This window comes from Lissotriton helveticus, chromosome 6 (assembly GCF_964261635.1).
Source record: "Lissotriton helveticus chromosome 6, aLisHel1.1, whole genome shotgun sequence".
Taxonomy (NCBI): Eukaryota; Metazoa; Chordata; class Amphibia; order Caudata; family Salamandridae; genus Lissotriton; species Lissotriton helveticus.
The window spans coordinates 1,440,008,439-1,440,036,098 of NC_136067.1; the positions used below are offsets into that span (position 1 = coordinate 1,440,008,439).

General features: G+C 45.1%; 1 protein-coding gene across 4 annotated transcripts in view; it reads left to right on the forward strand.

Annotated features, from left to right (window-relative positions):
* Positions 1-27,660, forward strand: part of AHI1 (Abelson helper integration site 1) — an 862,008-nt gene that overhangs the window by 771,322 nt on the left and 63,026 nt on the right. For all 4 annotated transcript variants that reach the window (XM_078649231.1, XM_078649230.1, XM_078649229.1 and 1 more), the window contains exon 24: positions 11,070-11,149. In XM_078649231.1, coding sequence (XP_078505357.1) covers positions 11,070-11,149 — 80 coding nt within the window. The remainder of the gene's footprint in view (positions 1-11,069; positions 11,150-27,660) is intronic.

Below are 27,660 nucleotides of genomic sequence, written 5' to 3' on the forward strand. Positions count from 1 at the left end.
ACTGCTGAAGAGATAGGCTGCTCACAATACAGTGTATAGGCTGTATGGATTGGCTCTTCACAGAGCATCTTATGCACCGGATGGGTGGCTCTGCAGAAAATATGTCTGTTGTAAAGCTATGGAGCACTAGAGATTTGCAGATCGCAATACTTGGTCATTTTCATTTAGCCTCTTACAATACTCTTGCAGGCTTGCACTTCAGAAAAGCATTATCATTCTGCTCCTCATCACAAAATGTCTGCTGCATAGGCGCTTTCGGAGGCCACCGATGCTTCCTGAACCAGCATCCAGCACTAAAGAAGCATACTTTTATTTTGGGTCTGACACTGGGAGATTTATGGAATATCCCTATGTAACTGTTTGATTTAAGACTTGTAGGGCATCGCAATGTTACTGACCCACAACCATTTAGTATTGTTTTGTGGTTGTGATGACATTGCTCTAAGGCTACAATCTACGAAAATTGCCTGCAGACTGTGGTGTGTTCACTAAGCTATTGCATTCCGTGGATTCAAAACATCATCAGGAAACTTTGACAAGCGCCTGACTATGCACTTTATCCTGAAACACAAGAGAAAGCAGGAAATCAAGGCCCTACACCTAGCACACTACAAAGTTGGCCAGCAATTACAGCCCAGTTTAAACCATTCTACTCAATACCACATAACGTGTTCACTCTAGAGTCAGATCAAAGGAACTTTCCACCTTCTAGAATTAACCTTTTTTTTTTTTTAAATCCCTGCATACTGCATGGTAAATTCAGGGTCCCAAGGAAGGTAGAACAGACTGGTTTTAAGCTGTTTCTTTTTAAAATATTGATTACCTATTGAAATGTCTAAGACGCCCACCCATTCCATCTCCCTTGAGTTTCGTAGTGAAGGAATGAGGCAAAGCTTCTGCCATGGCGCGTTGAAATCTTCTGACTTTGTAGCATCTAAAATATACAAAACGGTACACAACACACAGTCCACCACTGCCCTGCCCATTCAGGAGATATTGTCCAACATACAAATTCCCCTTTCTTCCCAGATAACGTTTGGCCCAAAATCTCCACTAACCTACAGAACAATAAAAAATGCAAACCTGCACCAAACAACTGTTTTCACTTCACACTTTCTATACTGGATTCCGTCCAAAGTCTTCAAACAGAATTAGTAGATTCCAGCCACGGCCCAGGTAAGGGCTGTGGGGCCTGGTTGGGGGGAGGGGGGGAGGGGAATTTGACAGACGATGCAGAGGGAAAAATAAATAAATAAATAATTTTCCCTCATCTGCGACGGTTAGGGGTTTCAGTCTTCACCTACCTCGACGACTAGCTGTTGAAGGTGTCCTCGTCCCAGGCTGTTGTCTCCCACCTTCAGACTACGGCGCGGCGGACCTCCAGCATTCGCTGAAGTCAAACCTGACTCATTCGCAGACGCTCCCTTTCATCAGAGCTGTTCTGGACACAGTACAGTTTCGGGCCTATCCTCCCGAGCAGCGAGTCCAGGATATTCAGGTTATGATTCTGATATTTTAGCCTCTATCCTGGATTTCGGTGAGACTGTCTCTGAGGCTGTTGGGCCTCCTAGCCTTCTTCATTGTGTTGGTAAAGCATTCCAGGTGGCATATGCGGGCGCTGCAGTGGGACCTAAAGTTCGAGTGGGAGTTTCAACAACTTGATCTAGGAACTGTGAGAGATCTGCAGTTGTAGATGACAAACCGCGATTGGGTCAATGGCAGACCCCTCTCCCTTCCCCAACTGGAACCCACAGTAGTGACAAATAAGTCACTTCTGGGATGGGGTGGCCATCTGGGAGAGTCGGAGTTCAGGAGACACTGGTCTCCGGTGGAGTCGGGGCTCCACATAAATCTGTTAGAGCTCCGAGCGATTTGATTGGCATTGAAAGAATTTCTTCCCTCTGTCAAGGGGAAGCTTGTGCAAGTGTTCACGGACAACACAACCATCATGTGGTACTGCAACAGGCAGGGCGGGGTGGGGTAGTGGACCCTTTGTCGAGAAGCCATACATCTCTGGACCTGGCTGGAACATAAGGGCATAACCCTGGTGGTTCACCACCTGGCAGGTTCTCTGAATGCCAGGACGGATAAACTCAACCGTCAATGTCTGGTGGATCATGAATGGAGTCTCCAGAGGTGGTGCAAGGTCACTTTCAACAGTGGGGAGACCCTTGTTTAGATTTGTTCACCTCCGAACACTACTCACATTGTCAGCAGTACTGCTTGCTGAAGTTACCAAGGGGGCTATCGCTCGGCGACACTTTTTATCGCAAGTGGAGCTTAAGCCTGCTGTATGCCTTTCTCCCGGAGCTTAAGCCTGCTGTATGCCTTTCCGCCCATACCACTCCTGCCCAGGGTTCTGAAGAAGATCAGGAGCGACCAGGCCCAAGTCATCCTTGTGGCTCCGGACTGGGCAAGGAGAGTCTGATATACAGATCTTATGAAAATGAGCATAGATTCTCTCATCAGGCTGCCCCTTTTGGGAGGATATTATGTCGCAGCAGCAGGGGAGGGTCCTCCACCAGAACCTGTCAACTCTGCGCCTCCATGCATGGAGATTGAGCGGCGGCAGTTGATAGTTTTTAATCTTCATCCCGAAGTTTGTAACGTTATTTTGGCAGTCAGGCAGCCCTCCACTACGACGGTATATGCCTGCTGTTGTCATAAATGGGTATTCTACTGTACAGAAAGGTCTATTGACCCTCTTTCTGCTTCTCTTTCTACTGTCCTTTTATTTATTCTGACCCTTGCCCAGTTGAGCTCTGCTTTGGGAACTCTCAAGGGTTACCTTTCTGCTCTGTCTATGTTTTTTGCGGCTGCCAGACCAGCCCTCTCTCTTCAATTCTCCTATTGTACATAGATTTCTAAAAGGGCTGTCTCATTTGTTTCCCCCCACGCCCTTTGTGATGCCACAGAGGGACCTTAATTTGGTCCTCACCTACCTAATATATGCTCCTTTTGAGCCTCTGCACACTGTTGACCATCAAAACAGCCTTCTTAGTGGCGATTACATCGGCCCGAAGAGTGAGTAAGTTGCATGCGTTATCTTGCTCGCCTCTTATCTAATGTCCTTTCCGGACAAGGTGGTGTTTCGCAACCGGGTTTCTCTTTTACAAAAGTTTTGACCCCATTCCATCTGGGTCAGTCCATCACTTTGCCCACTTTCTTTGCTCTCCCGCATCCCTCTAAGGAAGAGAAGCATCTCCACCGGCTGGATCCAAAAAGAGCGTTGTCGTTCTACCTTGACCGTACAAACGTGTTCCGGGTGGACGACCAACTCTTTGTGGGGTATGTAGGAGCAAAGAAACTAAGGGCAGTGCAGAAAATGAACATCTCTCGCTTGGTCGTTCTCTGCCTCAAGATCTGTTATGCCCTGCCCAAAAAGCATCTCCCAGAGGGATTAAGGGCCCATTCCACCAGGGAAAAGGCTGCGACTACAGCCTTGGCTCATCTTGGCCAGTCCAAGACATCATTCAGGATGCAGCGTGGGCATCCTTGCACACGTTTGCAAAACACTACTGCCTGGACGGACAGATCCGCACAGCCGGCATTTTGCTCGCTCGGTCCTGCAGGACTTTCTAGTATAGGATATTGGTCCGCAACCCACTGCCAGGATGGTATGGCTTGTGTATCTAATTCAAAGGTAAGGAATCTGCAGCTAGAAGTCTCTATCAGATGAACAAGTTGGTTACCTTTTGTAAAACTTTATCTGGTAGAGACTCTATCCAACTGCAGATTCCTTACAGCCCCACCCAAGCCTCCCCGCTTTGCGGACTAATATTGTAGGGTTTGGGTTACTCCCCATATCAGGGCCCTAGTTTTGCACACATATATGTGAGCTGCTTCGTGGCTCTGCGCTTCTGGTGTGAAAAAACTAACGTCCAGATTCATCAATGTCCCGTTTTGCGAGTCCTTAATAGCGATTATTAAGGAATCGCTATTAAAGACTCGCAAAACGGGATTCATGTAGAAATCGCAAAGAAAATTGCGATTTCTACAGCTTCCTTATTTGCGATCAGCAAATTGCTAATCGCAAATAAGGAATAACTCCCCATCGCAATTCTTGTTTGCGATTAGCAATTTGCTAATCGCAAATAAGGATGCGATTTCAAGGTTTTCGCTATTTACCACAAAGTCAGACTTCGCGGTAAATAGCGGCCAGCCATTGCGAATTCGCAATTTTTAAAAGGTTCATGAATTGCATTTAAGGAATCTCTAATTGAGATTCCTTAAATGCGATTCTTTGCAATTTTGCGCTTTCTGTAACAGCGATTTTTGCATTTGGGATTATGAATCCCAAATGCAAAAATAGCGCTCGCAAAGAGCCGGATTCTCAGAATCTAGCCCTTTGCGAGCCGATTTTACAATGATGAATCTGGCTGTAAAAGTACGGAAGTTTGCATGACTGGGTGGCGTCTATATAGGCACCGTGATGTCATAACAAATGCTGCTGACGACATCACGCGGGGCCGCATGGAGCTGCCCGATGGCAATCACAAGGGGTATTGCTCAGCAAAAGTTTCAGGATCCAGCCTGACCCCTGGGAAATTCAAAGGTAAGGAATCTGCAGCTAGATAGAGTCTACCATATAATGCGTTACCAAAGGTAAGTAACTTGTTCTGATATATATTCATGGAAAAAAATCAAAGTTTAAAGTGATGGTAAAGTTATGTGAAAATGCCAGTTAAAAGTTAAAAATAAAAATAAAAACACTGAAATGTACTAGTTACAGTATACAGCTAACAAGAACTTGGGTCCTCAGCATGCCCAGTGTTAATAATTGAAAATGAGATGTTATCAGTGAATCCATCAATGATGTCATTGAACATGTCATGAGTGATGCAGTTAATGAGGTCCTAAGCAGCGAATGGTGAGGGCACAATTTCTAGTTCACTCAGTAAACTAGAACTGTTGAATTTCAGTGCTTTTTTGTTTTAAATGTTATGTTTTAATGGCCATTTTCACCTAACTATAACACTACTTTCATCTTTGTTTTTTCCAGTAAAAAAAAAAAAAGTATATATTTATATATATGTATACATATATATATATATATATATATTTATATATAGTGTGACTATATAAGCTTTCTTCTAAAATGTGTGTACAGTCACATACATCTATTATTTCTCTTTTAATGTATTGTGTTTTACTGAATCTCTAGTCCTTATTAAAAATAATGCTAAATAGATTGAGTTGCATTCTATTTAATTACTAAGTTTTTTATTAACTTCAATTATTACTTATCCCTGTTTTTATAAATGTGTTTTTTAAGTTTTTGCATGCATATATCTATATCCAAACGTTTATGTTAAGAACATATTTACCTAATGTTAACACCTAATCAAATCAAATTTAGCTTTATTCGGTATGCAATTTTTGTACACAAAAAAACATAAAAGCACAAATTTTACAATACCATATCACAAATATTGCACAATAGTCATTAAAAGTTCGATTAAAAACATGAAAGCAGTTTTATAATTTCATATTAACGTTATTATACAATAACTATAGAAATAATTTGTTAGAGAAAAGTTAAAACGTGATTTACAGACCTGAGTACATATTTCATGGAGGGACCAAATTCATAGTTTCATACTGCCAATGTTGTACAATGATTGTAAAAGTGATTGGATAAAGAAAAGTTAAAACATGATTTACAAGTTTGTGAATACTTAAAAGGGTAAGACCTGAGTACGTATTTAGTTGATGGACCAAGTTCAAAGAGATTTCCTGCATCTGATCATGGATGGTAAGGGATCCATGATCTTTTCTTTTCTTTTCTTACAAAACGTTCATTGTCTAAAATCTTCAATGCAAAGAGGGCCAGACAACACTGCCTCATATCTCAAATAAACTAAATGTCCCACAAGGATATTTTAAGAGTAAGAAAATGTTCATAGATGTTTCCTGCATTGAATCGCACGTTTTAAAAATACAACAATATTTCTTACAAAACATTAATTTTCTAAAAATTGCAATGCAATGTAATCCGGAAGACATTGCCTCATACTCCACATTTTCAAGATGGGTTTGATCCACCTCATCCTCGGCTCTCAATAGAAATTGCAGAATAGTACTATGTGAATTGTTGATTGGGGTGAGACTCCGTAGCAGGGACAATTTGGGAAGGTTTTAGACCAATCATTTATGGTCGGAAAACGTACCAAACGGTGGAATATGTCAAGTCTGAAACGTGTCAGAACAAATCTTTCGTAGCCTCTCATTACATATATTAGATATGGTTGGATAGTGAGGGTGGAGCGCATCAATTGATTCCTTTTAACCGAGGGCTTTGATGCCTCACTGGCAAATCTATTTGCCTCCATGTGATTCATACATTGTTTTTTAAAAGCCTTTCTAGGGATTAGACCCATCGAAGAAGGATAGTGATAGTATTCAGGCTGGCCTAAATCAGTCATAAATTCTTTTATGTATTTCAACCACCTGATCTCTAAAGGCGTGTTCTAAGTTAAGGCTGTCACTTAACACTTGCCGACTAAGTTTCGTTTTTGTCGAAGTCCAGATCCGGTTCCATAATAAAACTGGTTGCATCTTTATTATGTCTGTAATAAATAGTAGGCCCAACTCTGTGTGGCAAATATATGTTGATATAGATCATGGGACAGCCAATAAGTACCTTAAAAACGCTTTCTCAACCCTCTGTATATCGTTTATATCACAATAGACCCATATTCCCGCCCGTAGATAGCTGTGCTAACGCACTTAGCTTGGTAGATTTTAATCAGCTCTACTGGGGGCCTTTTTCCTAACCTTTGTGCGAAATTTACTAGGGCTGTTGTTCTCATAAAATGAAGTTTTCTAGTTTTAATGGCCTGGGACCACGATCCCTTGTGATAAATTAAAATACCTAAATAGGAGTACGTTGAGTGGTTTCCACTTTTTTGTTCTCTATAAAAATGTCCCTCTGCTTCCCTCCACCCCTTCCACAATTCATTATAAAAGTTTTAGTAGTATTTATTTTTAGGTCTAAGTTTATCATAAAATCATTATAGCTACTGAGCGCCCGCTGTCGGCCTATAGGAGTTCGGGCCGTAATTACATCTTCGTCCGCGTTAACACCTAACTATCCTTAGCTGCAATGTAATTTCCCATGCGATGTAGAGCCACCAAGGAAATGGGGGGTTTGCCTTCTTAACACAGCGATCTCACCATTCTTCCTCTGGTGGAGCTAAACTATCTATTTGTGGCTCAATCAATGCAAGCCTGCAGTGCCCAGACTGTTTTTCTACCTCTCTAACAAAATTTTCCTGTCAGAAATGTCTTCGGTGTAATACTTTAATGGTACAGGATAAGTCAATGATCATTTCTAAATAACCCACCATGTTACTAAGCTTATACCGATAAATACATTTAAGAAGAAACCAGTTTGCTCTTTTACAATTAGGCTGCTACCCCCACATTTCAGGGAGAGTAGGCTGCAACAGTCTTACATATACACAACTGAATAGCTTGGTTCATTTGATCCCTGAACGTGTAGATTGTTTGGCTGGTCACTTTTTCTGCTACCCTACTCGAACTTTCCGGCAACCCTGCCACACGGGATTCTCATGGCCAAAGAAATCTTGAGAAACAAAAATGTATGTGGAGGGTCAAGGGGAATGTTTAGTGACCTCTCTGCTCTCTCCCCTACTCTATTATACAAAACACACAACAGAGCAGATCAGGTCTGGAAGAGGGTGTGCAATTGTAATGCCAAATGTGTAACAGTGGGTGCATGTATGCACGTATGCTGGTGGGAGCATCAGCTAGAAAAAATCCCATCAGACCACCCTTTATGGTGGAGTTGACGTCATGTGGGAAATTAGTTGATCATGCCATCGCACAACTGGCCAAGCAGTGCCGATGTGGAGATGGATGTCAAAAGACTAGCCGTGATGTCCCATGTGAAATGGTGTTTTCTAAAGTGCAGTGCTCAAAGGAAAATAATGAATTAAAAATAACTACACAGGCGCTGTGTCTCATTCAAAACGCAATCTGTGTGTCAATTGTTAAAAACACGCCGGGTAGTAAGACTACCCTATGGCGCAGAGTAGGACGGTCGACATGTTTCAGCCTGTGGGGCATTGCCCCGGCTTTCTTCAGGACCATAGATAAAGAAGGCTACTGCAACCATAATTCTTAAATTGAGTGAAACAGATAATTAATGTACTAGAAAAAGTTACATATCTACCGGTAACCATCACACTTGAATGCCCACTGGAAGGAGAGAAGAACATCTTCTTCCCAGCTTTGTGTGGGTGAAGACCTCACCTCACCTGGCAACCGCTCGGGAGAATGAAGCCCCGCTCTGTCCGTCGGTGCTCCCGCTTAGTATATCGAGCGGCAGTGGAGGTGCACCCACTGTTACACATTTGGCATTACAATTGCACACCCTCTTCCAGACCTGATCTGCAAAGAAATCTTGAAACAACACTGCTGGGGAAATGTCCAGATTTTCTTTTTTTTACGGTAGTTATATTCATGGTCTTGCTATAGGACAGGCATGGCCCAACTAACTCCTTAATCCAAAACTCTCTCTTCTGAATGTCTTCACTTTCCACCAGCCTCCTATGTTTTCAGAATCCAGTTACACCCAACTACAACACATTATGTTAGGTTAGTCTTCTTTATATAGTGTGTTATCTGCCATGAGAATGACCTTTTAGTGTCAGTCTGCTTCCTTTCCTACTGCCCACATTTAAAGCACCCAAAATACCTTTTCACCATTTCACAATGTTTCTACCCCACGCGCTTGCTTGGATAGATGACCAGCGATCCAATCTTCCCAATTTTGTCACTTATATCACTCTCACTCATTCCTTTCATTTTCCAAGGTACTTCACCTTCCTTCTTTAGTTCCTCCATACAGTTAGAACCCCAAAAATCTCTTTTAAGGGACTGGCCCCCACTTTCTAAAGACAAAAAAGTTAACTGGACAAATGATCTCCGTAGAGTATTCACTGGATAGAGCAACCCCACAGTTGCAACAAGCAGTTAGCAAAGTTTGAGACCAGGAATTCCCAATAGCCGCGTTGTGAAATAAAAGGTCCACAGTAAATTGGCAGACCAATTACATTTCATCCAGGGACTCCAGCTGCCGACAGTAGGCACACCCTAGGTGAAACTGTAGGCAAATCGGCAATTTGTGGCAGCTTCGGATGCAGTTAATGACCGCGTACTAATTTCTCATATATCAGTGGAACCTCACACTTGAAATTAATGTTTATTCTGCCCCTGATTTTCTAATGACTTCGATATTGATCACCCCAGTAATGCCTTGATCTGTAACTCAGAGGAAGGGGGGTCAATTGAGGACAGATCTAGGGCACTTGTAATCGACCTCTTTGTACCGCAGAGTAGCCATAAGGCCACATGAAAGCACATAAGTGAAAACCTAAATAAATAGTGAAATACGCCCAGTGAAGTGGTTGCTCTTTTGTAAAAGATAACAGTGGTAATCAGCAACGAGAGCTTCTGTGAGGTGTGTTAAGGCAACAGCTTTAAGGAGCATCCTAGTGGAGATGCCGCGTTACATCCAAAGTTACATAAAACTGTTTTTTTAACAGTATGTGGGGATGTTACATTCAAACTTAAATTAAACTACCTTTTTATCAGTATGTCGGGAGCACTCTACCATCAAAATATTGACTGATTCAATAAAATTCCTCACTCCATTCTTGGTGGTACAGCTACTGAGCAGTAATGGTTTTGACTCTAATTTTCAGGGAACCTCCTAATGTACATTTAGCTGAACAGTGTAGAAGCCATACAACACTGAATTCATGCAGTAAAGATCATCAGAGTACATGGTATGATGAGAAACTCTCTTGATCAGAAAATCACAACTGTGGTGGGAAATACAAACTTTCAACTCTCTGCTTCTATTGTTTCAGGTACTAAACACTTGCTGATATGAGGACTCGAATATTGTAATATCCCCTAAGGCAGAGATTGCAAAGTTACAGCCTTCAGAAACAATTAGCAAGACTGCCTTCATTTGAAGAGATTGGGCCACATCTCATAGGCTTAAAAGATTTTCACCGGCGTTCAGGGGCAGAGAGAATAAAATTCAGATTTCTGGGTACCGCCTTCCAAGCAAACAAGGTTTTTTGTTCTAAATATACACAAAGATATTGTTCCCACCCTGCATGCCCAGCCATAGGATGAGATCAAGGAAGGCAAGCTACACTATTCAAGACCGTTTCTGCTGGAATAATCGAAGGGGGTCTATCTGGCTGTTGAGCACACAGCTAGTGGTGTGCCCAGACCTCAAGAATTTCCCTAAGCTTGACATATTCAAGAAAAAAGTGCAGAAACAAAAAAGTATTTTCATAGAGGCTTTATCATCCTTCTCGAAGCTTCTACACCCACCCATCCTCCTGAGTGGCAGGACCCCAACGTGTGCAATGCCACCATTCTTAAAGCTCGTAATTGAGTACCCTTCATTTAATCCCTTAGCCACTCCAGTCACATCACTGCTGAAGAAGAGGTGAGAAGACAGTCAAGAACCACCCGTCATTCTTCAGAAGCAATACCAAGTTTCCCCCATCACAGGCCTGCAATTATGTAAATTACCCTGTTTGACTTTTAGCTGTTTGTTCTTTGGGACACACCATAGTTTGTGGTTTTTACAACAACCTCATTTCGCATTGCTCACAAGGCACATGTCAGCTCACACCTGTTCCTTCAAACACCTCTGCATCGACTGAGGGAGTGCAGGCAGAAGTTCAATGTTGACTCTACAGGAGTTAAGCAGCCAGGCCAATCTTGACAATTTCTTGTCTTTGTGCAACATTTTTGTTCATTCAGCAGTGGATCAGTCAGCTAAAAATCTTTAAATACAGTCTTTGCTAAGAAAAGAGGTCAGAGGCCGGGGGAACCACTTCCTCTGTGAGGTATAGTGGAGTGAACTTTACAGTGCTGAGAAAAATTGCTTTTTTTATAGCATGGTATGCTCTTTCCAGATTCAGGAAGTTGGTGGGTTTGATAAAGCATGCATGGAGTGCACGTGCTGCCCTCATTACCTTTCTTTCTACCTCAATGCTTGTTTTGTTATTTTGCAGATGTCGACAGCCATCACCAAGTCAAGGGAGCACACCTTTTTCCCACATTCTGACGTAGAAGCAGGCTCACCTTTAGTGTAGTAAGTAATGTTTAACTTCAGTTACATTTTAACTGTGACAATATTGTTATGCTTATTTCCCAGATACAGTATTTTTAGGGGCACAACTTCATAGTTTGAAGATTGGCTGCAGACCAGCGAATACAGGAGTTAAGAATGGTTATCAGCCTTTTTAGACATATAAGTGAAAAATCAGCAAAGGAATATATTGTAATTGTCAAGTTACTCAGATTGTCAGTAGATTATAACTGCAAGTAAGTGTGGTAAACAATAAAGGAACCCATCATTTTTACACAAAAATATATCTGCTGCAGTTGTTGATATGTGTGTATATGTATATACATATAAATATCAATCCACCTACTCCAAACTTGCAGAAGTATCACGGACACAACGGTATGTTGAAGCAAATAGTTTTTTCAAGCTGCACAGCAACGCGTTTCAGCTTTACGACTTGATCACGCTAGGTGGATTGATATGATACCGGGGTGCCGCTCGCAGCCGTCTTGTTTTACATTTGGACTGCTGTTGTTTCCTGGATGCCCGTGGACCCTTAAACTCCTGCAAGAATCCCGGGGAGAGACCAGAGCCAGTCCGGTTAGTGGGTGTGGGACTGTGAGTCCCAGCAGGATAAGGGCGTGAGGCACCAGCGCACCTGCGACTCTTCCCGCCCCACCCCTCCCCCTGCTGCTGATAACGGCTCGCGGCCCCCGCTTCGCGGGAGCCGCTCGCAGCCGTCTTGTTTTACATTTGGACTGCTGTTGTTTCCTGGATGCCCGTGGACCCTTAAACTCCTGCAAGAATCCCGGGGAGAGACCAGAGCCAGTCCGGTTAGTGGGTGTGGGACTGCGAGTTCCAGCAGGATAAGCGCGTGAGGCACCAGCGCACCTGCGACTCTTCCCGCCCCACCTCCTCCCCTGTATTTAACTCCACCTATTCTCGCAAACGCGGGACGCGCGCAGGACGGACCTCGGGGCTAAGCCCGGGCAAAGGGCGGGCCCTCTGAGGCCCTCTGAGAGACCGAGTGAGGCCGGGCAGGGCCTACTCTCTTCCATCTATTGATTCTTACTGTTATTTGGTCCACTTATCCACAATGGCCCAAAGTCCGGACCAACCACTTCCTGAGAAGGCTGGGTGTAGCTTTAACGGCCCCCTCGACAATTATTTCACAAAGGCTCTCATCGATCCAGATAGGGAGAAGACTCTGGCAGAGAGTAGGGCAGAGCGCTGTCGCTCTGTCGAAAGCATGAAGAATAAGGTTTCCGCAGAATCCCCTCTCAACGCCCTTCCCCTTACTGTTGGATGTACTCCCAGCAATGAAGATCTTTTATCTTTGGAAAGCTTCCCACTTTTGTTACGAGTCTGCACTCCAACACCTTTGGTCCATATAGACCAGCCCGTAAGTGACATTCCTCCCTCTAGTCCGATACTGTCCGATGCTGACTTGACTACCCGGACCTTGGCCCAGGCTAAACATGTTCAAAATAAATTGAAAAAACCAGTGCAGGCAAAGATTCATGGCCCACCACCTGCAAAAAGAAGACGGAATGGGGAGGACCCGCAAAAGCCAAAGATTAGTCATACTGATTTTGGAAAACCATCTAAGCCTAGCATCAGAACTGCTTTGGTCCCAGTGGTCGCTCAAGTTAACACGCCAAATCCGGCACCTTTGCCACCATTGGTACCAGTTGTACAATTTGTGAACACTAATGTCCCAATTGATATTCCTGATGACCCCTCCCTAATGGATGTTTCTACTGCCGCCTCACTGGATAACATGGAACACCTAATAAGGTCTTTCATCTTACCCATTATAGAGAGGTTGAGGAGGGTGGAGAAAAAGCTTGAAGACATTGAGGCTGTAGTTAATAATCACCAGGGACCATCTAAGGCATTGGTGAGTGGGGTTCCTGCACCACCTGCCGTGGTGACTTTGTGCACTCTCGCCGCTTCTAAAGGTACTTCCCAATCCATTAAACGAATCAACCCCAAGCAGCAACAGAAGGTTCCTTCCCCCAAGCAGAATAACAACTCAGTTTCCAAACCAGTTAGTGCAGCCATGATGGGACCTGGAAAACCATCTGCTGGGAATCCACAGCAGACTACAAGGGGTACCATCAGACATACCAGGTCACCCTCTCGTAAAAGCCCTCAAGTAGAATTGCCTCCTTGAAGCTGCCCCGTATGTGGTTGTTCTGACGGGGGTCCCTAGTTTGCCAGTTAATAAGAGGGAGGGGTTTCTCCAGCTCAAAAACAAAATTATGCACTGGCTTGCCCAATTTAGACCACTCACACATAACATCAATGGTGATATTGTGCACGTTCGACGACTCTCTTGGCTGGGTAGCAGGGTCAAGGACAACGATGGAGATCTAGTTGTCGTAAATTTTAGAGACCCTCGAGCAGTCAATTATATATTAAATTGGCCCCAGGGTGGAGGCAGCAACTCCATTGTCCCGCGTCCCTTGACTTATTTCTACCCTAGATCCCTGGTGTATCACCCCACCTACATTGGCGGGCAGGTACCTAACCAGATCGCCCCCCTAATGTCTTACAATACTGGGTATCCGCCACAAGCCCAACACCCTCATCATGTTGCTGACCCCTTTGGGTGGAATACTGTACCTCCCAGGTCTAATAGAAACCCTAATAGGAGAATGGAACATCTGAGACCTTTCACACCCCTGGAGTCAGTAAACAGGTTTGATGTCTTCTCTGGTCTGGACGACTGCGATTGAAGATTACAGCCTGACCAGTCCATGGGTGGCCAAATAAATTAAATGGGCGAGGGTGTGATTGGTGGGGAAGTCCAATCTATTGAATCCCTTCCCGAGTTGTCAGCCATCACTGTGGCTGCGTTACCTGATTCACCTGCGACGTCTTCTGGCAAGCGTATATCCTGTTTGTCTATTCTCTCCTGGAATTTAGCCGGACTCCAGGGCAAATTAGACTCCCCAGATTGGGGGTCTTTTATTGACACTCAGGATGTATGCATGTTTCAGGAGACATGGGTGCGGGAGGACAAATAGCGGTCAGGCTATGCAACCTTCTCAATCCCAGCCAAATGGGAGGGGAGAGGGCGGCCCTCGGGGGACCTTTGCATTTGGGTGGCATCCCATCTGGGATGCATGGCTAGGGCCCTTAAAACCAACTCACTGGATGTTCAGTGTGTGCTGTTGGAATGGTCGAACCGTACACAACTCGCGCTGATAAACGTATACTCCAGACCGGTGGGTATAACAAGGCCATCACCCACCTTTGATGAGCTCTCCTTATTTTTGCCCACATTACCCAAGGGTGTTAGGATCCTGTTGGGGGGAGATTTTAATTGCCAGTATGAGCCGCTAACCCTGACTATGGAGGGAGCACTTCTGGAGGAGGATGACCAGTGGGGAATTCCGCAATTAGTTGGCCCCCCAGCTAAGCCATGGACTCCCCTAGCAACACAAATTCTGGCACTTACTCTCAGTAACTCTCTGAGGGCTTGTAATGGCCGATCTAGGAGTGACATCCCTTCAAAGCCTACTTTTAATAAACCCGGGCAGGAGTCTCATTTGGATTACATCCTGGTTCAGACTTCGGACTGGAACAAGGTCACTGACTTCGAAGTAGTCCAAAGAAGTGACAGCGACCACAATGCGCTGATTCTCTCGCTGGTTTTGCCCAGTGGTTCTACGGATGACCAGCCGGTTGAGGCATCTCCAGATTATAATTTCATTTTAACTAACGATAGGCGCAGAGTTCGATGGACTAAGCTCTTGGATAACCCTGCCCACATCTCCGAGCTTTATGCACGGATCCTCCCCACATTAGAACGCGTAGGGGCCCTCATTAATCAATCCTCTTCAGAAGAATTTTTCCCCAAGTTGGGTACCCTCCATACGGATTTGGTGGATACCCTTGTGGAACTCTTAAATCCAGTTGTGAGGAAAGGGCCCCGTAGGGGGCAAAGACCCTCATGGTTCAATTCAGCTTGTAGGAAGGCAAAGGCCAAACTGCTCGCTGCATTGAAGCACCCCAGGGACACAGAGATAATTAAGTCGAGGAGGGCGGAGCTGAAGCAAGCCATCCACCATGCAAAGGTGGATTGGGACTATTCCAACTGGGAAAATATGTTGGCCTCCCTCCAGGCTAGAGATGCTCGGAAATTTTGGCAGATAGTGAGAACGGGATCTGCCGAGCCGACTCAAGCTGTGGAGGCCAACATAGCGGCTTCGGTGTGGGAAGATCACTTCCGCAGTCTTTACGAAGAGGTTGGCCCGGGCCTGCACAAGCCCCAAGCTGGGTCATCATTTGAACATCCTTTTTCCCCCGGTGGGTCAACTGCGCAAGTTTTAACTTTGGAAGGCGCTGAGCCATTGCAATTTTCATTAGGGGAGGTCTCTAACGCAATATCCAAACTGCCATCAGGAAAAGCCCCCGGATTAGATAAAATCCCGGGTGATCTATTTAAGCACCAACCTAGGGTTTGGGCTCCCTACTTGCTAGTAGTTTTCAATGCAATCCTTGGGGGAATGGCGGTCCCCAGTACTTGGCTGGGAGCAGAGATTGTACCTATCTTTAAGAAGGGCTCTCCTCTGCTCCCAGCCAACTACAGGCCAATCAGCCTCATTGATGTTTCACAAAAAGTTTTTGCGAGGCTGATTCTTGACCGCCTGCAGGATTGGATGACGGACCACTCAATTTTAAGCACATTCCAGGCGGGGTTTAGGAGTAAGGTGTCAACCACGGATCAAATCTTTCGTCTGGCCCTTCTCTTCTGGAAGACGGTGCGGGTGGAGGGGGGTACATTGTATACCGTCTTTGTCGACCTCCGTGCAGCGTTTGACTTGGTTCCGCGGAGCAAACTTTGGACGGTACTTGCCAAACTCGGCATCCCCCCCGCTCTTCTAGACATCATTGTTCGCTTACATACACATAATTATGCACAGGTTAGGTGCGGGAGGATGGGTTGCCTCTCTAAAAGATTTCCCGTTGGCAGAGGGGTAAGGCAGGGCTGTGTTCTTGCACCGACCCTGTTTTGCCTCTTTGTCAACGGGGTAATCGATTATTTAAATAATGTCACCAACACAGATGCACCTAGGCTCGGCGGCAGCAGGGTGCCCGCAATTATGTTTGCGGACGACACCCTGCTGCTGTCGAAATCCCCTATGGGGATTCAGCGTATCCTGGAGGGGTTTGAGGCATTCTGTGGAGAGCATGGTCTCGAAATAAATGCCATGAAAACTAAGTACATGATCTTTAATCCCCCCCCAAAAAAACGACCCAATCCATCTATAGGCCTGAATAGAATAGAAAGAGTCTTTACGTTTGAGTACCTGGGCGTGACCATTAATGATAAACTGGAATGGGGTGATCACCAGGCTAAGTCCCAGCTCAGATTGGCTCAATTAACAGGGGGAATAATTAGGCTAGTAAATTCCAATAAATCATCTGTTAGGCCGCTAGCCCCCTCGTTGGAGATTTACAGACTCCAGGCCAGAGGAGCGATCCTCTATGGTAGTGAACTCTGGGGATATGCCTGTAAAAAAGAGTTGGTCACTCTAGAAAACAAGTTTCTTAGACAACTCCTAAAGTTACCGGCAAGTACACCACTTCTGCCTCTTAGGCTGGACCTGGGTCTGAAGCCTTTGGACGAAGTGGTGGGTGTGAAACCTTTAACTTTTTGGAGAAGATTATGGTCCACTCCTGAGTTAGCCAATTATAGGCAGGAATTGCAGGAAATCTTTGCTCTTCCCGCTATAGAGAACATTCCGTGGTTTAAATACATAAAAACTGAATCTGCCCGGCTGGGCCTTTCGCCCCTGTGGAGCGATCCTGAAGTGGCATGCCAGGGTTTGTCCCGTAAACATCTGGTGGCAACCTTTTATGCATGTAACCTGGCATCCCATACACAGGGTACACGTCCAGACTCTTTGGCTAACATTTTTCTCGGGGTGAAAGACTTCTATAAGTTTGAGTCAGTTTTCGATGACATCTTTCCAAATCTGGCCAGGAAGTTATATCTCCAATGGCGGTACAGTACTCTTCCGCTAAGAGCATTTACCAGTAAATGGAAGCAGCAGTCCCTGGAAAACTGTCCTGGTTGCAATTGTAGGCTTGAAGATGAACTGCATCTAGTCTTCTTCTGCCCTGCCTACACTGCGGCCAGAAGGTTTTGGGTAATTCTTTTATGTAAAAATCTAGGGTTTCGCAAATGCTCTGAGGCCTTCAGAATTCCTAAAACTGACCTATCAAAAGTAACTGTATTCGCAATGGCCAAATTTCTAGAAGCAGCATGGCACAAGAGATTGCTCCTAATTCCTAGGGTACCATATTCCTGAGCCTCTGTTTGTGCTGTTTTGTGCTAAAATTCTGTGTTAGGTTACTATATGTAAGATTTTAGTTCTACTGTTATAATTGTTTTTATTTGTTAATTTGTAATATTTTAGACTGTTTTAAAGAATCAGTAGTGGCTTACTGGATTGTTATACAAAATAGGTGACGCATTCTCTCTTTGTACTTATGTGCTATTCCGTTATTGATGTAACACTGATGTCTGATTTTGTTTGTATCAATTTTATGTATATCTGTTATGGCAAATTGCCGAAATAAAGATTAATGAAGAAGATACAGGGTTTCCGGAACCCTGAACACGGACTGCCCAACGGTGACGGGAAACCAGAGAAAAAAACAGAGAAATTCGCCTGATATAGTTAGTTGAGCTAACTATAATTCACAGGCCCGCAATGCACTGCTGATGATGTCACATATTACATCACTCATGACATGGTCAGTGACATCCCTGATAATATCACTCATGACATCAGCCAATGAATGTATGTTTCTGTACAGTTTAAATATGTTATATATATATATATACCAAAGTGTATTGAAGAATGAATGCATTTACAAGTGCCTAAAGGAATTATTTCGTAGGTGCGTGACTGACTGTATAAGTGAGTGATTGAACATGTCTTACTGAATGCATGGGCTAGTGACTAAACGGTGTGAAAGTCTGTATTAGTCTCTCCATTGGTGTGTAAGCAACTGCATGGGTTGCTGAATAGCTACATGAGTGTCTATATAGGTTATTGATTTGTTGTCTGAGTATCTGTATGGGTCCCTGAGTGTCTGTGTGGGCTTGGGTGGGTGAGTGTATGAGTCTGTGCATAGATGTCTGAGTGGGTGATTCAGTGGTTGTATGGATTAAAAAGTGCATCTGGGAAGGGCTGTATGGGTGAGTTAGTGTGTCTATGGGTGTGTTGGTGAGTGAATAAATGTCTCAGTGGTATATCTGTGACTAACTACATATGTTTTAAGCCACTATATGTGAGTGTTGGAGTATATAAATGAGTATACGTGAGACTAAGTTATTTGAAGAGTGGGTGTATAAATAAGTGTCTGCTTCTATCAGTGATTGTATAAGACAGTAAATATGTGTTAGTGTCTGTATAAATAAGTGATGTGGTATGTCTAAAAATAACGAAGTTGGTGTGTATACATGATTAAATGGGTATGTGATTGATTCTTTGCATTACTGACTAGGTGTGTAAGTAACTCTATGGATAAGTGGCAGAGTATGACTGCATGTAGATATTTGAGTGCATATTATAGTCCTGTATTGATGAGTAACTACATGTATAAGTGACTGGATGGGTGTGTAGACCTAGGAAATAGTGAGTGCTATGTAGTATATGGCATTCTTATGTGTATGGTTTAAAAAATAGTAGTCCGTGTTTTAGAATGGGTGTATCAAAGTTTATATTAGAGCATCAGTATGTGCATCAGATTGTCACATGGATGATGTCATGAGTGATGTCATCAGTGATGTTATTTGAGATGTCATGAGTGATGTCACCAGTGATGTCACTGACCATGTTATGAGTGATGTAATATGTGACATCATCAGCAGTGCTTTGCGGGCGCGCGAGTTATAGTTAGCTCAACTAACTATAACAGGCGAATTTGTCTGGTTTTATATGATTCAAATGTTCAACTAACTATAACGTCCCTGAAACCTATGTTTTTTTAGTGAATTTCTAATGTTTTTTAAATGCTAATTCCTAACTATAACGTGCCTGAAACCTATGGTTTTTTCAGTCAATTTCTAAGGGTTTTTAAATGTTAATTTCATATTTTAATGTTTGTAAAACCTATATTTTTTCAATATTTTTTCAATATTTTGGAACTCTTTTATACTTCTTTTTTTTACTTTAAAAATGATGTAATGTTTTATATCTTCTCTCAAAAATATGTATATATTTATTTTTTAGGGAGAAAACTGCACTCCCATACCGGTAGCGTACCAAGCTCCATCACCACACGAATCCTTTCTGCCATATTGCTAAACTCGTAAATGATGCGCATTTCGTATCCGGCGAGTTTGTGGCACCGCGTCATGCGTAACATCATATACACATGAAGTCACCCCAGCTGCTACTTTAGTATACGACGGGTACGCAGTACCAAGCCATGCATTACGTCATGTACGTAGGCCCGCTGTGCGTTGCGTATGCAACGAGTACACGCTGCCAGGCCCTGTGTTACGTCGCAGATGTATAGTTTAGTGCCGGGTACGCCTTTCCCCTTTTTTTTTGGTCTCAAAAGTATATCTAAATAACGTTAAACAGTATATGAGAGCAAGCGATAATCTAAAATATTTTTATTTTTTTGTGTTCAAATCGTTTTTATTTGTTTAAAAGAAAATAAATGTACAGGCAGTGATGCGATACAGTCATGTAAGTACAATGCAATGATCAATGAAAAATAAGAAATATGAGAATAAGAAATAAGAAATAAGAAAGTAAAAGAAAAATAAGATAAGATAGATCAGAGCCACAACGTCATCATTGAGTAAATTAGACAGTCATACATTTGAGATTGATATTTGAGATGTGAGTCTATACAGTAGAGTGTCAAATGATTGGTCATGGGAATCATTGTCGACCTTCAGCAAAACAATAACACAATACAAGATGTTTATGATAACAGTGTGGGCGTAGGTTGATAATCAATTATAAAAACTATACAGATTATATGCAACCGTCGTGCTGATGCGCCTATAAGGCTTACGAATCTAGTTGTGCAACCAGAATGGGTTCAAACAAACAACGCGTGTGCCATAGTTGCCTATTGCAATATAATGTGCATATATGATTGAAGGAACCTTATGGTGGCTTGAAGTAAAGAGAGGCCGCGTCCAGTGAGGACCAGAGTCTCTTGCTTGTAGTTTGCCATGGGGAAGAGTTCAAGGCCGGGTTGTCCACCCCTCTAATACAAGCCAACCACTCCGTCCAAGCATTAAAAGAGACCTCGAAGCTGTCTTCCAGTGGCAAAGGACAACCTTGCACGCCAAGGTGAGGAACAGGTCCAGGAGTTGTCGGTCGTGGTCTTTTACTATCAATGGGTCAATGGCCCCCAGAATCTAAAATATTTTAAACATTTATATATTTCTAACTGTAATAAACTTATATTATGATAAACATATTTTGTCAAAATCACGTCTGGTGCGGCCTCCTTGCGTGCTCGGTTGGCGATTGCCATGTGACCTTAAAAAAAAGTATTTGATTGCTCCATAACATTTCCCATTGTAACAGTTGGACGACCCCATCCATTTTACTCATTCTCTCTACAGCGTTTGATGAGAGACACCTCTTCTGCTTAGAAAGCTTTTTTGAAAAGAGTTTTCCTGTATACAGATATCTTATACTACACACAACTTTCAACGATCATCTTGATCAATATTCATGGTCTGTACATTAGCCTTCCACGTGTGATTGCCATGCATCTCAAACGTTCCCTCAAAAAACAAATGTGTGTTACACGATGCCCCTGGTCTGTGTGTGTGAACATTATTGTGCTCCCTTTCGGCCTGGGTATTCGTGGCTCTAAGAAGTATCAGGAGCCACGAGCAGAGTGCACATCCTAGATCACATGTGACAAACAGTAAACAGCAATGTGTAGATTTCTTTTGCTATACTCTCTATCAGGCTTTACCAATATAGTAGTGTGTTATATGTGAGACTTTCAGATTCACATTTGACATGCATTGCTCCACTGTAATGAGTGTTATCACTGTGTATGACGTAGCCTCACTGCTGATCCTCCCTCCATCCGAGCACATTCTCATGTTTACGCTTCGCCATAGCAACACTTTAAATAATACCGCACACCATTGACTTGCGTGTCTACGGATATCCACAACCTTGTAAACAACATGTGATGTTTGCCATTCAATCTTTTCAAACACCATCTCATTAGCGATAGTTTCCGCCCTCCTGACACATGCTACACTAATGTAAGTTGCACACTCTGTGAGGTCAAAACTACAAAAGAAACACACATAAGTACACTTCTTGTCAGGCAGGAACTGAACAACTCCTATAAGGATTACTTCGCTTCGCACTCCCCCACAGAGGTAAATGTAAATGTAGTGTACTTGTATAGCGCACGAATCGACCCCAGCTGGGTTATCTCGGCGCTTGTACGAATACCGCTGAGGAACCCTTCCTTGCTTTTCCCTGTGAAGTGCCCACTCCTGGGCACCCCCAAGGTGAAGCCAGGCATCCTAGCGTTGTGGGGGCCGTTGTGGAGATTAAGCAAGTTATTGCCCAGAGTTGCAGAGTGGGACCCATGATTAGAATAGGCACCGAGGCGAGAATTATCAGATCCGAGGAAATTGAGCCCAAGACCCGCTGAGGCGGGAATTGAACCCTGGTCCCGGGCTAGACCTCTGCATCAGGGTCTGCCGCTCTAACCATTGAGCCACACTTCTCCACAGGTTACAGTGCTCCTACCCTCCTTTCCAACTCTTTTCACTTTTTCCCCTTACTCGCTTCAACGGAATCACAAAATGGCGGCCAACACTTCCTAGTTGCAACTGCTCGCAGCCAATAAGCAGCAAGCTCGTGCTCGTAACGCCTCAGCCAATCAGATGGCAGAATTCCCAAATATCGATATCTGTGAATTTCGATATTTCTCAAAAACAACTGAACGGATTTACACCAATAAAGAAAAGCGCGCTTTCTGGACCAAAACCCTTCTCCCTGCCATTGGGTAATTCCGTTCGACCTGTAGCCTGGTCTAAAGTTTCCTATGGAAATTAACATGGAGAAAACACATTTTGGGACCCCCCTTGTATCTCGGCACCCCTTGACGAATCACCCCCAAACTTTCAACATAGGAGCTGATATAAACAAAGAATTAGTTTTGAAAATTTCATCAAACAAGGCCAAAGTTATAAGCAAAACAAAAATGCAATTCCTATGGAAACTCGGTCCTAACTATAACTACCTACTGGCGACCGTCAGTAGGATATAGATATATATATTACTCCCTCCTGGCTCAATTTCGTACGGACCCCTGGCGCTCTTGATCCGGTGTAGGTTTCAAGGCACCACCAATCCCGGCTTTTTTTTTTAACGGGCTTACACATGCTCTTGGACAATCCAGGTAAGGTTTATTTGCCACCATCCAGACAGGAATGTATACTTATAAACACCTGGCAGGCTCGTTTCGGCGAATGCCTTAATCATTGCCAGCATTGTGTTTCAGAAATTAGTTAAAAAGCGCAGGGACTTTACATACTGTTAGTGCTGTTCTTATTGGTACAGGTAAGTCCAATCAGAGTCCTTGTTGTTCCATCTCTGCAGTTGCAAAGCATGCTGGTGCCTGAAGTCCCGCAGTCTGTAAGTGTCCCAAGCAAAGTGAAATTCTGCAGTCCCACATCGCGGACACAGGTTCAGTGACCGGTCCGTGCAATTTGTAATGCCCTGGTTAGTGCTATATATATATATATATATATATATAAACTTTGGGCAAGTCTACAGCCAAAACTGCTGAACGGAATGACTCCAAATTTAGCAAAAAGGCAGTGCTTGGTTCAGAAAGCGACCTTTTTTTTAAATGGTGTAAATCCGTTCAGTAGTTGCTGAGAAATTAAAAAAAATTAAGTTTCAATATCTAGGGCACCGGAGGAGTTGCGAACCCTCCCGACACGAGCTTCATCCTAATTGGCTGCCACGACCACAAGCTTCATTCTAATTGGCTGTCAACACTCCAAACCAGGTAGCGTTGGCAGCCATCTTGTGACTCGGTAGAAGCGAGTCACCAGAAAACAGAGAAACAAAGATATAAAACAAGAGAAGGGGGTAGGGTAGAAACACCCTGACCCCGTAGGCCTGCCCAGAAGGACCCACACAACCAAAAATGGTTTTATTTTTATTAAATTGCGGCGCAATACGCGCTGGGATTGCAAATTCTGCCGAAATTGTTTAAAAACAATGAAGCGCGGGTTCCCGTGTGTTGTTTTAATGAGGCCCCCGGGTGGGCTAGGTCCCGGCTGCATTTCTTAAAAATAATAGCAGGGGCCTGCTGGGGCCCCCGCAGCCCCGGGGATCCCCACCTCCCCGGGGCTTCACTCATGTTGGGAGGGGGGCAAGCGGCCCTCCTCCTGGAGCCCGTGATGGCCCTGGTGACTGCCACCCCTCAGGGCCGGCTCCTGCAGTGTCCCGGGATGCCCACCCCTGGGGACACTGCTGTTATAGCAAACTTGCTTTGGATTTTGGAAGCGAGAGCAGGGAAACCTGCTCTTGCTTCCAAAATCCAAAGCTGATTGCTTTTCCACACGGGGAGCTGTCTGTCAGTAGCTCCCCGTGTGGAAAAGCAATGCCGGCTCCCGCAGGACGCGGTGAGCCGGCGGGACCGTGGGGGCATTGGGGCTGCCCCCAAGGTCCCCAATGGTGAGGCCAAGCTCCAGGGGATGCGGTCCTTGGGCCGCAATTGGCCACAGGAGATGGGGCCAACACGGCCCTCTTCTCGTTTGTTCGTTTTTTCAAATAATAAACATGTTGGCATGCTTCCGGGGATGGGGTCCCCGAGGTAAATGTAAATTAGTGAAAGTGGACGATAAAAAAAATTGAGTCATCACTCTAGCGCGGCTCTTAGCGTGGCCTCCCGTGTGAAAGCGATGGCTGCGTGGCTCTTAGCGGGGCACTTGAGTACTTCATAAGTCTTTCAACCACCTAGGGGTATATTCTGAAGGACACATCGCCGAGTTAACAGCCCTTTATCGCAACTATAATGGTGATAAATTTAACGTACCATTCAACAAGCTGGAGCAAACAGCCCATATCACCAGTTTACAAGCGATAGCAGCCTCAAAAAGCATCGTCACGGATGACCCCGGCAAATATTGCGAATGAGATGTAGAGTAGGCATTCCCGTGCAAAAAGCAGCAAACACATCACTTCGCAAGTTTCTCAACCACCAGCAAGATCTTCGAAGAGAGTACAAAACAGGCGATAAGGAGTGTTAGTAGCAGAAAGTTTACACCTGCTCTGAGCTGTTGTAAAGTCGGACTACAACCTGCAACACGAAAGGGAGCCCAGCCCAGAGCCACACCTACATGATCATGCAATACTGCTCCGAAACCCCCTCTCCACCAGCCCCTTGTCCGCCACCCCCCCTCACCCCCACAAACAAATGTGACAGCAACCTTAGGAAATATGGAACGTAACAAATTGTTATAATTAAGAAGATGCATGTGAGGTTGGACAAATAAGAATCTCAGTCATCTATGGATTAACATATAAAACATTATATTTAAACAAAATAACAAAATAAAAGTACGTAGAGGCATGGCGTGTCATCCCTCGACAATTTGTGAATCACAGCCTGCAAGACAAAAAGAAAGATAAGATTGTGCGTCATGCGTCCATCAAAGGAGAGAGAGAGAAAGAGTGAGAGAGAATAGAGAGAGAAAGAAATAGTGAGAGAGAGAGGAAGAGAGAAAGAGTGAGATACAAGGAAGAGAGAGAAAGAGTGAGACAGAGAAAGAGAGAGAGAAATAAAGAATGAGAGAGAGAGGAAGAGACAGAAAGAGTGTGAGAGAGAGCAAGAAGAGATAGTGAGAGAGAGAAAGAGTGTCAGTAACAGAAAGGAAGAGATGGATAGGGAGTGTTGACACTGTAGAGAAAATCCTCACAGCTCACCTTTCTGCCACCGGTGTGTCTCCAACCACGTGCCGGGACATAGTGCAGCCCTCAAGTTTAGTCATCTGAAACATAGTATAGAATTAGTAAAGGCAGAGTGCATACAACTGCAAATGCGTAATTCTCTGTTTCGCCCCTGCACACCCAGGCTGCTGCACCCCATCAACTCCCCCCGCCCAGAGATGTCTGTCCGCCCTGCGCACCCAGGCTGCTGTACCCCATCCACTCCCACTGCCCAGAGGTGTCTGCCCGCTGCTGTGCACCCAGGCTGCTGCACCCCATCCACTCCCAGTGCCCAGAGGTGACTGCCTGTTCCTGCGCACTCAGACTGCTTCACCCCATCCACGCCCACTGCCTAGAGGTGTTTGCCCGCTCCTGTGCACCCAGGCTGCTGCACCCAATCCACTCCCACTGCTCGGAGGTGTCTGCCTGCACTTGGGCTGTGCACCCAGGCTTCTGCTGCTGCACACTATCCACTCCCACCACCCAGAGGTGACTGCCCGCTGCTACAGAAACAAGCCTCTCTGCTCACCTTCTGCCACCGGCATGTGTGTAAGAAGGTCTACCACATGCTGAAGCAACCTCCTCAGCCGATGCGTGCACGCGGTCAAGCAAGCTCACAGGTCAGAGTGGGTGTTGATTGCCAGGATGGCCACGCATCATTGCAGGCTGCACACGCGTTCATCTCTGTTGGCACTATCTCACTGGAACTATAGTCATCGCCTCGTGGCGGCAGGTTCGTGTGGGGGGGGTCGTCAATCTGTGAATCACAGCCTGCTAGACAAAAAGCAAGATAAGATTGGGCGTCATGCGTCCATCAAAGGAGAGAGAGAGGGCGTGAGAGAGAGAGAGAGAGAGAAAGAGTGAGAGAGAGGAAGAGGAAGAGAGAGCGAGATAGAGAAAGAACAAGCAAGAGGAAGACAGAGAAAGAGTGAGAGAGAGAGGACGAGAGAGAAACAGTGTGAGAAAGAGGACGAGAGAAACAGAGGAAGAGTGAGAGATAGAGAAAGAGAAAGAGTGAGAGAGAGAGAGAGAGAGAAACTGATAGAGGAAGAGAGAGAGAAAGAGTGTGAGGGAGAGAAAGGAAGACATGGAGAGGGACAGTGAGTGCCCACACTGTGGACAAAACCCTCACAGCTCACCTTTCAGCCACCAGTGTATCTCCAACCACGTGCCGGGACATAGTGGAGCCCTCAAACTCACTCATCTGAAACATAGTACAGAATCAGTAATGGCAGAGTACATATGACTGCACACGCCTAAATTGCTGTCCCGCCTTGGTGCATCCAGGCTGGTGCACCCCATCCGCTACCACTGCCCAGAGGTGTCTGCCTGCTGCTGCACACCCAGGCTGCTGCACCCATCCACTTCCACTGCCCAGAGGTGTCGGCCCACTGCTGTGCACCCAGGCTGCTGCACCCAACCCACTCCCACTGCCCGGAGCTGATTGCCCGCCGCTGCTGCACCATATCCCTCCCACTGCCCGGAGGTGACTGCCCGCCGCTGCGCAAACAAGGCTCTATGCTCACCTTTTGCAACTTGCGTGTAGAGAAAAGGGCCTATCACGTGAAGCTGCAAGCCCCAAGCCCGGTGCCCGCGGACAGGGCATCCTGCATATCATGCAGCCCGCTCCGCAGGCCACCAGGTCTCACATTTGGTGCTGCATCTTGATTTTACCATGGCAGAGGACATACCAGTGCACCCGCCATCATCGCAGGTTGCACACCTGCTAAGCCCTTGTGGTGGCACTAACTCTGTGATCAGTGAGGCCACGCCAGGTGGCGGTAGGCCCCCGCTGTTCGATGGCTGAGACCTACACTGCGGTCCAGCAGAGCACACAGAACCTAGTCTGTCCGGACCGCCGGGACAGGGCATCATCACAGGCTGCACACCCGCTCAGGACTTACAGTGCCCCTACCTCAGTGCACCAAAAGTCACCCACCTGTGGCAGTGTGCCTGTGCCGGCTGCAGTGCATCCGGTGCCACCAAGTCTGAAATGGAAATGGCGTGGAGCACGTGCGCCCGGTCCTTTTTATTGGCAGGTTCACGTGTCCTGTGACTCCTGTGCTTGATATGTGTGGTGTGGGTGTAAACCAGCCATCAGGGAGTGGCTGTAGCGTACTGACAACTAGACCTGTGAGCATTAGATCACTACAATGAAAATCTGGGCTATGTAGCATTGTTGTCCCTCCCTGTATTTTATTTATTTATTTATTTAGGAGATTTATAAAGCGCAACTATCACCTTACAGGCATCCTGGCGCTAAAGCTCCACAGAAGTGGTGAACAGAGGATGTGACAGAAAGGTCCCAACAGGTTAAACCTTCGGAAACAGCCAGGTTTTAACACGTTTCCTAAAGAGGAGAAGTTCCTCCGTTTGACGAATCTCCAAGGGCAGACTGTTCAAGAGTTTGGCAGCAGCGACTCCAAAAGATCTACCCCCTGCCCTAGCTTTCTTAAACCTGGGTACTCTCACCAAACATGCAGTTGCTGAGTGAAGTGCTCTAGTTGGGGTGTACCAGACAAATTTAGCTTGCAAAGAGCTAGGCCCGAGCACATG